The sequence below is a fragment of the Oncorhynchus kisutch genome, linkage group LG28 (genome assembly GCF_002021735.2).
Source record: "Oncorhynchus kisutch isolate 150728-3 linkage group LG28, Okis_V2, whole genome shotgun sequence".
Classification (NCBI taxonomy): domain Eukaryota; kingdom Metazoa; phylum Chordata; class Actinopteri; order Salmoniformes; family Salmonidae; genus Oncorhynchus; species Oncorhynchus kisutch.
Window position 1 is genome coordinate 51,279,926 of NC_034201.2, and position 13,284 is coordinate 51,293,209.

The 13,284-nt window shown below is 50.1% G+C and overlaps 1 protein-coding gene across 1 annotated transcript in view; it reads left to right on the forward strand.

Annotated features, from left to right (window-relative positions):
- The window catches only part of slc47a1 (solute carrier family 47 member 1), a 48,660-nt gene that overhangs the window by 4,537 nt on the left and 30,839 nt on the right, over nucleotides 1-13,284 (forward strand). The window contains exons 4-7 of the mRNA XM_031807987.1: nucleotides 4,302-4,450; nucleotides 4,592-4,634; nucleotides 7,438-7,482; nucleotides 10,180-10,277. Of these exons, the coding sequence (XP_031663847.1) occupies nucleotides 4,302-4,450; nucleotides 4,592-4,634; nucleotides 7,438-7,482; nucleotides 10,180-10,277 (335 nt within the window). The remainder of the gene's footprint in view (nucleotides 1-4,301; nucleotides 4,451-4,591; nucleotides 4,635-7,437; nucleotides 7,483-10,179; nucleotides 10,278-13,284) is intronic.

Below are 13,284 nucleotides of genomic sequence, written 5' to 3' on the forward strand. Positions count from 1 at the left end.
CTTCAATGGAGAGCCGAGCACCTGTCGGGCGTTCCTAGCTCAATGTGTCCTCGTCGTCGAGCTTCAGCCCTCCTCCTTCCCTTGGATCACTCCTACCTCATCACGCTGATGGCCGGGGAGAGCTCTCACCTGGGCTACTGACGTGTGGGAACAACAGCTGGCTATATGCGCTATTCTGGAGGGGTTTGTGGGAAAAGTGTAGAAGGTTTTTGATGCCCCGTTCTCCGGTAGAGAGGCCACCCAGAAGCTAATCCATCTTCGGCAGGAGTCCCTCAGTGTAGCTGATTATGCAGTGGATTTATACACGTTGGCAGTGGAGAGTGCTTGGAATCAAGAGGCACTGTTCAATATGTTCCTGCACGGCGTCTCAGAGGAGGTCAAGGACGAGCTTGCAGCCCGGGAGTTACCTACGGAGCTCGATTCCCTCATCACTCTGACCATCCGTATTGATGGGCGATTACGTGAAATTGTATTTCTCTCGCACGCCCAGGGATCCCACCTTGTCTCTGAGACTTCCCAGAAGCTCCCAAAGGTCTCGCTGCCGAGAAAACCCGAGGCTTCTCGACTTGCCCCGTAGACTGCCGAAGACAGATGAAACATTTTGTGCTATTTATCACAGACTACTTTGTGTCAAAGTTTAATAAGGACTCTCTCCTCCTCACCAGTGTCATGATCAAAGATCTGATCAAGAGCATCACACACAGCATATTGTTTAGTCATTGTGCTGCCACAGAATTAATTGTGGGCAAGGCCTCAAAAAAGCTTTTATATTTCAGAGCGGTGAGAAAAGTTCTATATATTATTGAAACACTATTGAGATTGTTAGTGAGAATGCCAGGTGTTGGTTCCGTGGGGGAAAGATTCTATTGGGGGAAAGGTTCATGTGGGGGTTACTATGGAAGCCAAGAAGGGGAGTGAGGTGTGTGTGTGTGTGTGTGTGTGTGTGTGTGTGTGTGTGTGTGTGTGTGTGTGTGTGTGTATTGGTGTGTGTTCAAACACACATCCATGTGGGTGTCTGGGAGAGGACGTGTGTCCATCTGATGAATGGGCATGTGCCTGAACTCAATTTTATACACAACTTGTTGTCTCACCAATTACTTTCTAATGACCAGTCATATAACCGTTAACACTACATGTACAACAGTTAAATAGAACATCCAAAATGTAATGACAATCATCCAAATGGATTTGTGTGTTCAGATGCCCTGTGTGGACAAAGTCATGGAACCTTATGACAATCAAATTAAATGAAGTACATTTTCAGAGAGAAAACTTGAAAATCGTTCCAATTCGACCGGAACACAGCAGGAGGGTTTAATAGACCAGGCTCACCGGTAGGAGCGCGTACTCTGGTGGGCCATATGGAGAATGTTCCCGCTTCCCTTGCTCACACCCCTTTTCATGCCATTCTGCTGTGGGGAGACCGGTCCAAATCTCTCCGGGTTCTCATTGACTCTAACGATACCTTTTTGGATGCTACCCTTCCCCACTCAGCCCCTCTCCATTCCCATGGACGTTAGAGTGCTGAACGGGCGCTCTATAGGCCGGGTCACACACAACACCACCACCATCAATCTACGTGTGTCAGGGAACCACAGCGAGGCTATCCAGTTCCTGCTCATCAAGTCCCCTCAGACACCCGTGGTATTGGGATTCTCCTGGCTCCCAGTGACACAATCCCCTCATTAACTGGTCTACTGGTGCCATCATGAGCTGGAGCCCGCTCTGCCACGCCCACTGCCTGAAGTCAACCTGCCCCGGGACGTCTTCCTGGGAGCTTGGAAGGTGCCCCGGAGCTCTTCACCATTCCAGCTGTGTACCAGGGAGGTGTCCAGGGAGGTGTTCAGCAAGGCCCGGGCCACTTCGCTCTTGCCCCATAGACCTTATAAATGCGGGATTGACCTTCTACTCCGCCCCAGGGACAACTGTACTCTCTGTCAGGACCAGAGACCAAGCCGATGGAGAACTACATTGGGGACTCCCTTCGGATTAATTTGTCGTCCTTCTTCCACCGGCGCAGGGTTCTTCTTTGTGGAAAAGAAGGACAAGACCCTTCGCCCGAGCATTGACTACCAGGATATCAACAACATAATGGTGAAGAACCGCTACCCGCTCATCTTCTTGGCCTTCGAGCCGCTCCACGGGGCAACTGTGTTTTCTAAGGTGGATCTACAGAACGCCTACCACCTGGTGTGGATACGGGAAGGAGACGAGTGGATGACTGACTTCAATACGGCCAGCGGTCACTACAATTTTCTGGTCATGCCATTTGGCCTTCCAATGCCCCTGCTGCGTTCCAGACTCTGGTCAATGATGTTTTCCGCAACATGTTGAACCGGTTCGTCTTTGTCTACCTAGATGACATCCTCATCTTCTCCCGTTCCACCCAAGAACATGTACTCCTCATCCGACAGGTTCTCCAATACATCCTGTTTGTATAATCAAATCAAATGTCATTTGTCACATACACATGGTTAGCAGATGTTAATAAAAGCAATATTTATTATACTTACCGATGTTGTGGATGAGCTCGTTGTTTGTTCTGTTCCTCTTTCTCTATCTCTCTGTAGCTTCCGGGTATGCTGGATAAGGACCCGAGCTAAGGGAATTGGGCTGACTTTGAAGTGCCTGTCCCGAATGGTTCATTCATGTAAATGGGCATATTGAAAGACACTGTCAGTAGTGATGTAATTTGGTAAATGTTATGTTGTGATATTGTTTCATAAACATGTTGCGATGTATATACTTTACTATTTTTAGTTAAATGGAAAATGTAGGTTTGACGAGGTAATTGCTTGATTAATTAGTGTTAATTGTTCTGAGGGGAGGGGCTAGCCCGACACAAGGAGCCTCTCTTTCAGTTCATTGAGAAGCATTGTGGATTGAGCTGTGGATGGGGCAGCATTGTGTTTAGCTGGCCCATAAGGTATATGTTAGATGGCAGCATTGTGTTTGGCTGTCCCATAAGGTATATGTTAGATGGCAGTACTGTGGATGGGGCAGCATTGTGTTTAGCTGGCCCATAAGGTATATGTTAGATGGAAGTACTGTGGATGGGGCAGCATTGTGTTTAGCTGTCCCATAAGGTATATGTTAGATGGCAGTACTGTGGATGGGGCAGCATTGTGTTTAGCTGTCCCATAAGGTATATGTTAGATGGCAGTACTGTGGATGGGGCAGCATTGTGTTTCGCTGGCCCATAAGGTATATGTTAGATGGCAGTACTGTGGATGGGGCAGCATTGTGTTTAGCTGTCCCATAAGGTATATGTTAGATGGCAGTACTGTGGATGGGGCAGCATTGTGTCTAGCTGGCCCATAAGGTATATGTTAGATGGCAGTACTGTGGATGGGGCAGCATTGTGTTTAGCTGGCCCATAAGGTATATGTTAGATGGCAGTACTGTGGATGGGGCAGCATTGTGTTTAGCTGTCCCATAAGGTATATGTTAGATGGCAGTACTGTGGATGGGGCAGCATTGTGTCTAGCTGGCCCATAAGGTATATGTTAGATGGCAGTACTGTGGATGGGGCAGCATTGTGTTTAGCTGGCCCATAAGGTATATGTTAGATGGCAGTACTGTTGTTTTTGTTCAGGGAATCACTATGTAAATAAACACCCTGAAGCACAGAATAACTTTTGCGGCTCTACCATCTTTTAATTTTGATAGAGGTTAGGTTTTCCAGTATAGCCTTCTGGCCTACTCTACGTGACACACCCTGATCTGTCTCACCTGTCCTTGTGATTGTCTCCACCCACCTCCCGGTGTTGCCCATCTTCACCATTATCCCCTGTGTATTTATACCTGTGTTCTCTGTTTGTCCATTGTCAGTTCATCTTGCTTTGTCAAGTCAACCAGCGTTTTTGTTCTCAGCTCCTGCTTTTCCTAGTCTCTCCTTTTCTCCCCCTCCTGGTTTTGGCCTGTGCTGACTCTGAGCCCACCTGCCTGACCAGTCTACCTGCCCCTGACCCTGATTCTGCCTGGAACCTGCCCCTTTGTCCCCAGGATTATTGACCTCTGCCTACCTTAAACCTGAGCCTGCCTGCCATCCGGTACCGTTGGTACCGTCCGCTACCTCTGGTTTACTGACCCCTGCCTGCCTTGACCTGTCTATCCTCCCTTTTGGATTATCAAACCATTGTTACTTCGACGTTTCTGCATCTGGGTCTTACCTTGATTCCTCATACTTTAGTGTTGCTCCAGTCACCATTAATCCACTACTATGGAGACGGCAATACAGTTCAACAAACACTGTGTCTGTCTGTGTGTGTGTGTGTGTGTCTGTGTGTGTGTGTGTATAGACATTTGGCAGCAGTAACCTGCACCGTGTGGGGGTGATCCTGCAGAGAGCAGTGTTGATCCTGCTGCTGCTCTGTCTGCCCTGCTGGGGCCTCCTCATCAACGCCCAAAACATCCTACTAGCCATGAATCAGGAGCAGGAGGTGGCCCGGTGGGAAACACACAGATACACACAAACACATTTACACACACACACACACACACACACGCTGTGGATGTTGACTCAAACATAAATGTCTGTGCATTGTGGTTGGTATGTAACTGACCGTTTGTTCTGTTGTCTCCCCGTCAGGATCGCCCAACTTTATGTGATGCTTTACCTGCCTGCTGTTCCTGTGAGTAACACTGTCTCCAACCAGAGGACTGAGATAAAGCCTGAATGGGGACATAGGACAGTCTAGACACAGCCTGGTTGTGGACAGTCTAAATAGAGCTTACATGGGGACATACGACTGAGATAGTCTAGATAGAGCCTGGGTGGGGACAGAGGATAGAGCCTGGGTGGGGACAGAGGATAGAGATAGAGCCTGGGTGGGGACAGAGGATAAACTTGATAGAGCCTGGGTGGGGACAGAGGACAGACTTGATAGAGCCTGGGTGGGGACAGAGGTCAGTCTAGACAGAGCTGGGGTGGGGACAGAGGACAGTCTAGATAGAGCTGGGGTGGGGACAGAGGACAGTCTAGATAGAGCTGGGGTGGGGACAGAGGACAGTCTAGATATAGCTGGGGTGGGGACAGAGGACAGTCTAGATAGAGCTGGGGTGGGGACAGAGGACAGTCTAGATATAGCTGGGGTGGGGACAGAGGACAGTCTAGATAGAGCTGGGGTGGGGACAGAGGTCAGTCTAGACAAAGCTGGGGTGGGGACAGAGGTCAGTCTAGCCTCTCTGAACTACTGATACCGTATCCGGGAGCGTAACTACACCCTCTGAATTAACTCCATAATATCGACCGAAACATGGCAAACGTTGTTTGAATCAATCCCCAAGGTGTTTTTTCACATATCTCTTCATTGATATGCCGTTCGTGGAAGCATGGTTTGTCTCTGAATTCCATGGAAAAATACCAGCACCTGAGTTTTGCGCATCAATTTCCACGCAGGACACCGTGCGGGACACTTGGAAAATGTAGTCTCTTATGGTCAATCTTCCAATGATATGCCTGCAAATACGTCACAATGCTCCAGACCCCTTGGGGAAACGATAGAAAGGGCAGGCTCATTATGCAAATCGGTGCCTCAGAAATCCTGTTCATTTCCTGGTTGCAGAAACATCTTGGTTTCGCCTGTAGCATGAGTTCTGGGGCACTCACAGTGAAAATCTTTGCAGTTCTGGAAACGTCAGAGTGTCTTCTTTCCAAAGCTACCAATCCCATGCATAGTCGAGCATCTTTTTGTGACGATATATTGCGCTTAAAACGGGAACGTCTTTTTATCCAAAAATGAAATAGCGCCCCCGTAGGCTTAAGAGGCTAGACAGAGCTGGGGTGGGGACAGAGGACAGTCTAGATAGAGCTGGGGTGGGGACAGAGGACAGTCTAGATATAGCTGGGGTGGGGACAGAGGACAGTCTAGATAGAGCTGGGGTGGGGACAGAGGACAGTCTAGATAGAGCTGGGGTGGGGACAGAGGACAGTCTAGATATAGCTGGGGTGGGGACAGAGGACAGTCTAGATAGAGCTGGGGTGGGGACAGAGGACAGTCTAGATATAGCTGGGGTGGGGATCGGGGACAGTCTAGATAGAGCTGGGATGGGGACGGAGGACAGTTTAGACAGAGCCTTGGTGTGGAAAGAGGACTGAAATAGACCCTGGGTTGGGCCAAAGGACAATATAGACAGCCTGGATGGTGACAGAAGACCAAAATAGAGTCTGGGTGGGGACAGAGGACTGAGCTAGAGCCTGGGTGGGGACAGAGGACTGAGATAGAGCCTGGGTTAGGACAGAGACCAGTCTAGACAGAGCCTGGGTGGGAACAGAGGACTGAGATAGAGCCTGGGTGGGAAAAGAGGACTGAGATAGAGCCTGGGTGGGGACAGAGGACTGAGATAGAGCCTGGGTGGGGACAGAGGACTGAGATAGAGCCTGGGTGGGGACAGAGGACTGAGATAGAGCCTGGGTGTGGACAGAGGACTGAGATAGAGCCTGGGTTAGGACAGAGGACTGAGATAGAGCCTGGGTGGGGACAGAGGACTGAGATAGAGCCTGGGTGTGGACAGAGACCAGTATAGACAGAGCCTGGGTGGGAAAAGAGGACTGAGATAGAGCCTGGGTTAGGACAGAGACCAGTCTAGACAGAGCCTGGGTGGGAAAAGAGGACTGAGATAGAGCCTGGGTGGGGACAGAGGACTGGGATAGAGCCTGGGTGGGGACAGAGGACTGAGATAGAGCCTGGGTGGGGGCAGAGGACTGAGATAGAGCCTGGGTGGGGACAGAGGACTGAGTTAGAGCCTGGGTGTGGACAGAGGACAGTCTATATAGAGCTTGGGTGGGGACAGAGGACTGTGGTTTAGTCTGGGTGGGGACAAAGGACAGTGTAGATATAGTCTAGGTGAAGACATATGACAGAGCAAAGGTGTGGACAAAAGACCGTCTAGATAAAGCAATGGTGGTGACATAGGAATGTTTAGATAGAGCCAGGCTGGTGACAGAGGAATGTTTAGATAGAGCCAGGCTGGTGACAGAGGAATGTTTAGATAGAGCAAGGGTGGTGACAGAGGAATGTTTAGATAGAGCCAGGCTGGTGACAGAGGAATGTTTAGATAGAGCCAGGCTGGTGACAGAGGAATGTTTAGATAGAGCCTGGATGGGGAGAGAGGAGTGACATAGTGCCTGGTTGGGTCCTGAAGACAGTCTAGGTAGAGCCTGGGTGGGGACTCCGTCTGGGGTCTGAGTGTTCCGTCTGGGGTCTGACTGATCCATCTGGGGTCTGAGTGTTCCGTCTGGGGTCTGAGTGTTCCTTCTGGGATCTGTCTTATCCGTCTGGGGTCGGAGTGTTCCGTCTGGGGTCTGATTGTTCTGTCTGGAGTCTGACTGATCCGTCTGGGGTCTGAGTGTTCCGTCTGGGGTCTGACTGCTTTGTCTGGGTAATTCTAAACGACGGACATCATTACTCTTCCACCCCTCTCCTCCTTTCACAGGCTATGTTCCTGCACCAGTTGCAAACAACTTACCTACAGAACCAGGTATTGTGTGTGTGTGTGTGTGTGTGTGTGTGTGTGTGTGTGTGTGTGTGTGTGTGTGTGTGTGTGTGTGTGTGTGTGTGTGTGTGTGTGTGCTGTGTGTGCTTTTTTGCATTATTTGTAACTTATTTAGTCCATAATGTTTCTGCTACCGAAAAGAGCTTCTGGATATCCGAACAGCGATTACTCACCTCGTACTAGACAAAGATGTTTTCTTTAATGAATTGGACGCAAAGGATCTACTTCAGACACCCTACAAGGCCCAAATCCCTGTCATTCTCATGAAGGAGAGACAGATTTATCGGGGACGTTGGTCAGGGTGCCTTGTAAGGATCCGACTGCGAGTGGGCCTCTACCATCAGTCTTATTACCCAACGTACCATCATTGGATAACAAAATGGACGAGCTGCGGTCACGAATATCCTTCCGACGGGACATTAAATATCTTCTGTTTCACTGAGTCGTGGCTAAACGACCACATGGATAACAAACTGCCGGCGAGTTTTCGCTGCATCTGCAAGATAGAACTGCTGCCTCTGGTGAGACAAGGGCTGGCAGTCTGTGTTTATTTGTAAACAACAGCTGTTACTCTATCATGAGGTAGAGTATCTCATGATAAGTTGTAGACCACACTAAGACCACACTCAATGAACTGTATTCCGCCATAAGCAAACAGGAAAACGCTCATCCAGAGGCAGTGCTCCTAGAAGCCAGAGACTTTAATGCAGGGAAGCTTAAATCTGTTTTACCTAATTTCTACCAGCATGTTAAATGTGCAACCAGAGGGAAAAAAGCTCTAGACCACCTTTACACCACACACAGAGAATGACAGTAATTATATATTCCTGAATCCTGCTTACAAGCGAAAACTAAACAGGAAGCACCAGAAGTGGTCAGACGATGCAGATGCTAAAATACTGGACTGTTTTGCTAGCACAGACTGGAATATGTTCCGGGATTCCTCCAATGGTATTGAGGAGTACACCACAACAGTCACTGGCTTCATCAATAAGTGCATAGATGACATTGCTCCCAAAAGTGACCACACGTACATACAACAACCAGAAGTCATGAACTACAGGCCACATCTGCACTGTGCTAAGGGGTAGAGCTTTCAAGGAGCGAGCGGGATGCTTAAAAGAAATCCTGCTATGCCCTCTGACGAACCATTAAACAGGCAAACTATTACAGACTACAAAGGGAAGCACAGCCGCGAGCTGCCCAGTTACAACAGCCTACCAGATGAGCTAAATTACTTCTATGCTCGCTTCGAGGCAAGCAACACTGAAGCATGCATGAGAGCATCAGCTGTTCCCGGACGACTGTGTGATCAGGCTCTCTGTAGCTGATGTCAGTAAGACCTTTAATAAACAGGTCAACATTCACAAGGCCTCTGGGCCAGATGGATTACCAGGACGTGTAGTCCAAACACTTTAATAAACAGGTCAACATTCACAAGGCCTCTGGGCCAGACGGATTACCAGGACGTGTAGTCCAAACACTTTAATAAACAGGTCAACATTCACAAGGCCTCTGGGCCAGACGGATTACCAGGACGTGTAGTCCAAACACTTTAATAAACAGGTCAACATTCACAAGGCCTCTGGGCCAGACGGATTACCAGGACGTGTAGTCCAAACACTTTAATAAACAGGTCAACATTCACAAGGCCGCTGGGCCAGATGGATTACCAGGACGTGTAGTCCAAACACTTTTATAGGCCGGTCATGGCTCACATCAAAACCATTATCCCAGAAACACCAAGGCCCACTCCAATTTGAATACCGCCCCAACAGATCCACAGATTATGCAATCTCTGTTACACTCAACACTGCAGTTTCCAACCTGGACAAAAGGAAACCTATGTGAGAATGCTATTCATTGACCACAGCTCAGCATTCAACACAATACCAGACAGAGCCATACTCATCACTAAGCACCATACTCATCACTAAGCTTAGGACTCTGGGACTAAGCACTTCCCTCTGCAACTGGATCCTGGACAACCCGACTGGCCGCCCCCGGGTGGTAAGGTTAGGTAACGACACATCTGCTATGCTGATCCTCAACACAGGGGCCTGCTCAGTCCCCTCCTGCAGTGGAGCAGGTTGAGAGCTTCAAGTTCCCTGGTGTCCACATCACCAAAAAACTATCATGGTCCAAACACACCAATACAGTCATGAAGAGGGAACAACAAAGCCTCTTCCCCCTCAGGTGACTGATCAGATTTGGCATGGGTTCTACAGCTGCACCACCGAGAGCATCACTGCCTGATATGGAAACTGCTCGGTCTCCGACCGCAAGGCACTACACAGGGTAGTGCGTACGGCCCAGTACATCACTGGCTTCCTGCCATCCAGGACGTCTATACCGGTGTCAGAGGAAGGCCGTACAAATTGTCAAAGACTCCAGCCACCCCAGTCATAGAATGTTCTCTCTGCTACTGCATGGCAAGCGGTACCAGAGCGCCAAGTCTAGGTCCAAAAGGCTTCTTAACAGCTTCTACCCTCCAAACCATAAGACTCCTGAAAAGCTCATCAAAAGGCTACTGGACTATTTGCATTGTCCCACCTTATTTTTCTTTAAACTGCATTGTTGGTTAAAGGGCTTGTAAGTTAGCATTTCACTGTAAGTTCTACAGCTGTTGTATTCAGCGCATGTGACAAATACAAATGGATTTAATTTGACTGTGTCTCCCAGGGGATCATCCTACCTCAGATGTACACAGCAGCAGCAGCTAACCTCATTAACCTGGCTGTGAACTACATCCTGCTCTTCAGCCTGGAGATGGGAGTCATGTACTGCCCTAGCTTCCTCTCCTGCTCCTATCCTCTCCTGCTCCTATCCTCTTCTTCCTCTCCTGCTCCTATCCTCTTCTGCTCCTATCCTCTACTGCTCCTATCCTCTCCTTCCTCTCCTGCTCCTATCCTCTACTGCTCCTATCCTCTTCTTCCTCTCCTGCTCCTATCCTATCCTCTCCTGCTCCTATCCTCTTCTTCCTCTCCTGCTCCTATCCTATCCTCTCCTGCTCCTATCCTCTTCTTCCTCCTGCTCCTATCATCTTCTTCCTCTCCTGCTCCTATCCTCTTCTTCCTCCTGCTCCTATCATCCTCTTCCCTCTCCTGCTCCTATCCTATCCTCTCCTGCTCCTATCCTATTTCTTCCTCCCCTCCTCCTTCTCTTCCTCCTCATTATCTCTCCCTTCTCTCTCTCTAGTCCTCCTCTACTCTCTTTTCCCGCTGTCTTTCCCTCTCCTCGTTCTCTCCTCTTACTTACTCTTCCTCTCCTCCTTCTCTTCCTCCTCTCCTCCTTCTCTTCATCCCCTCTTTCCTCCTTCTCTCTCCCTCCTCCCTTCTATTCCTCCCCTCCCTTTCTCTTCCTCCCTCCTCCTTCTCTTCCTCCCCCCTCCTCCTTCTCTTCCTCCCTCCTCCTTCTTTTTCTCCCCTCCTCTTTCTCTTCCTTCTCTGCCTCTCCTCCTCATTCTCCTCCCCTCCTCCTTCTCTTCCTTCTCTTCCTCTCCTCCTCATTCTCTTCCTCTCCTCATTCTCTTCCTCCCCTCCTCCTTCACTTCCTCTTCCTCTCCTCCTCATTCTCTTCCTCCTCATTCTGCATTCTCTTCCTCCCCCTCCTCCTCTCTTCCTCCCCTCCTCCTTCTATTCCTCCCCTCCTCCTTCTCTTCCTTCTCTTCCTCTCCTCCTCATTCTCCTCCCCTCCTCCTTCTATTCCTCCCCTCCTCCTTCTCTTCTTCCCCTCCTCCTTCTCTTCCTTCTCTTCCTCTCCTCCTTCTCTTCCTCCCCTCCTTCTCATCCTCCCCTCCCCTCATCCTTCTCTTCCTCCCCTCCTCCTTCTCTTGCTCCCCTCCTTCACTCCCCTCTTCCTTCTCTCCCCTCCTTATCTTCCTCTCCTCCTCATTCTCTTCCCCTCCACCTTCTCTTCCTCCCCTCCTCCTTCACTTCCCTCGTCCTTCTCTTCCTCCCCTCCTCCTTTTCTTGCTCCCCTCCTTCACTCCCCTCTTCCTTCTCTCCCCTCCTTCTCTTCCTCTCCTCCTCATTCTCTTCCTCCCCTCCCCCTTCACTCCCCTCTTCCTTCTCTCCCCTCCTTCTCTTCCTCTCCTCCTCATTCTCTTCCTCCCCTCCTCCTTCACTCCCCTCTTCCTTCTCTCTCCCCTCCTTCTCTTCCTCTCCTCCTCATTCTCTTCCCCTGTCCTCCTTCTCTTCCTCCCCTCCTCCTTCACTCCCCTCTTCCTTCTCTCCCCTCCTTCTCTTCCTCTCCTCCTCATTCTCTTCCCCTCCACCTTCTCTTCCTCCTCCCTCTCCTTCACTTCCCCCTATCCTCCTTCTCTTCCTATCCTCCTTCTCTTCCTCCTATCCTCCTTCTTCTCTTCCTCCCCTCCTCCTTCTCTTCCTTCCATCCTCCTTCACTCCCCTCTTCCTTCTCTCCTCCTATCCCTCCTTCTCTTCCCTCCCCTCCCCCCTCGTCCTTCTCTTCCTCCCCTCCTCCTTCACTTCCCTCTTCCTTCTCTTCCTCTCCTCCTTCTCTTCCTTCTATCCTCCTTCTCTTCCTCCCCTCCCCTCGTCCTTCTCTTCCTCCCCTCCTCCTTCACTTCCCTCTTCCTTTTCTTCCTCTCCTCCTTCTCTTCCTTCTATCCTCCTTCTCTTCCTCCCCTCCCCTCGTCCTTCTCTTCCTCCCATCCTCCTTCACTCCCCTCTTTCTTCTCTTCCTCTCCTCCTTCTCTTCCTCCCATCCTCCTTCTCTTGCACCCCTCCTTCACTCCCCTCTTCCTTCTCTCCCCTCCTTCTCTTCCTCCCCTCCTTCTCTCACCCTCCTCCTTCTTCTCATTTACTCCTCCTTCTCTCCCCTTCCTCCTCTCAATTACTGTAAATGTGTTGTTGTGTGTTATAATTACTCCTGCTCCTATCCTCTTCTTCCTCCTGCTCCTATCATCTTCTTCCTCTCCTGCTCCTATCCTCTTCTTCCTCCTGCTCCTATCATCCTCTTCCTCTCCTGCTCCTATCCTAATCCTCTCCTGCTCCTATCCTCTTTCTTCCTCCCTCCACCTTCTCTTCCTCCTCATTATCTCTCCCTTCTCTCTCTCTAGTCCTCCTCTACTCTCTTTTCCTCTGTCTTTCCCTCTCCTCGTTCTCTCCTCTTACTTACTCTTCCTCTCCTCCTTCTCTTCCTCCTCTCCTCCTTCTCTTCATCCCCTCTTCCTCCTTCTCTCCCCTCCTCCTTCTATTCCTCCCCTCCCCTTTCTCTTCCTCCCCTCCTCCTTCTCTTCCTCCCCTCCTCCTTCTCTTCCTCCCCTCCTCCTTCTTTTTCTCCCCTCCTCTTTCTCTTCCTTCTCTTCCTCTCCTCCTCATTCTCCTCCCCTCCTCCTTCTCTTCCTTCTCTTCCTCTCCTCCTCATTCTCTTCCTCTCCTCATTCTCTTCCTCCCCTCCTCCTTCACTTCCCTCTTCCTCTCCTCCTCATTCTCTTCCTCCTCATTCTCTTCCTCCCCTCCTCCTTCTCTTCCTCCCCTCCTCCTTCTCTTCCTCCCCTCCTCCTTCTCTTCCTCCCCTCCTCCTTCTTTTTCTCCCCTCCTCTTTCTCTTCCTTCTCTTCCTCTCCTCCTCATTCTCCTCCCCTCCTCTTCTCTTCCTTCTCTTCCTCTCCTCCTCATTCTCTTCCTCTCCTCATTCTCTTCCTCCCCTCCTCCTTCACTTCCCTCTTCCTCTCCTCCTCATTCTCTTCCTCCTCATTCTCTTCCTCCCCTCCTCCTTCTCTTCCTCCCCTCCTCCTTCTATTCCTCCCCTCCTCCTTCTCTTC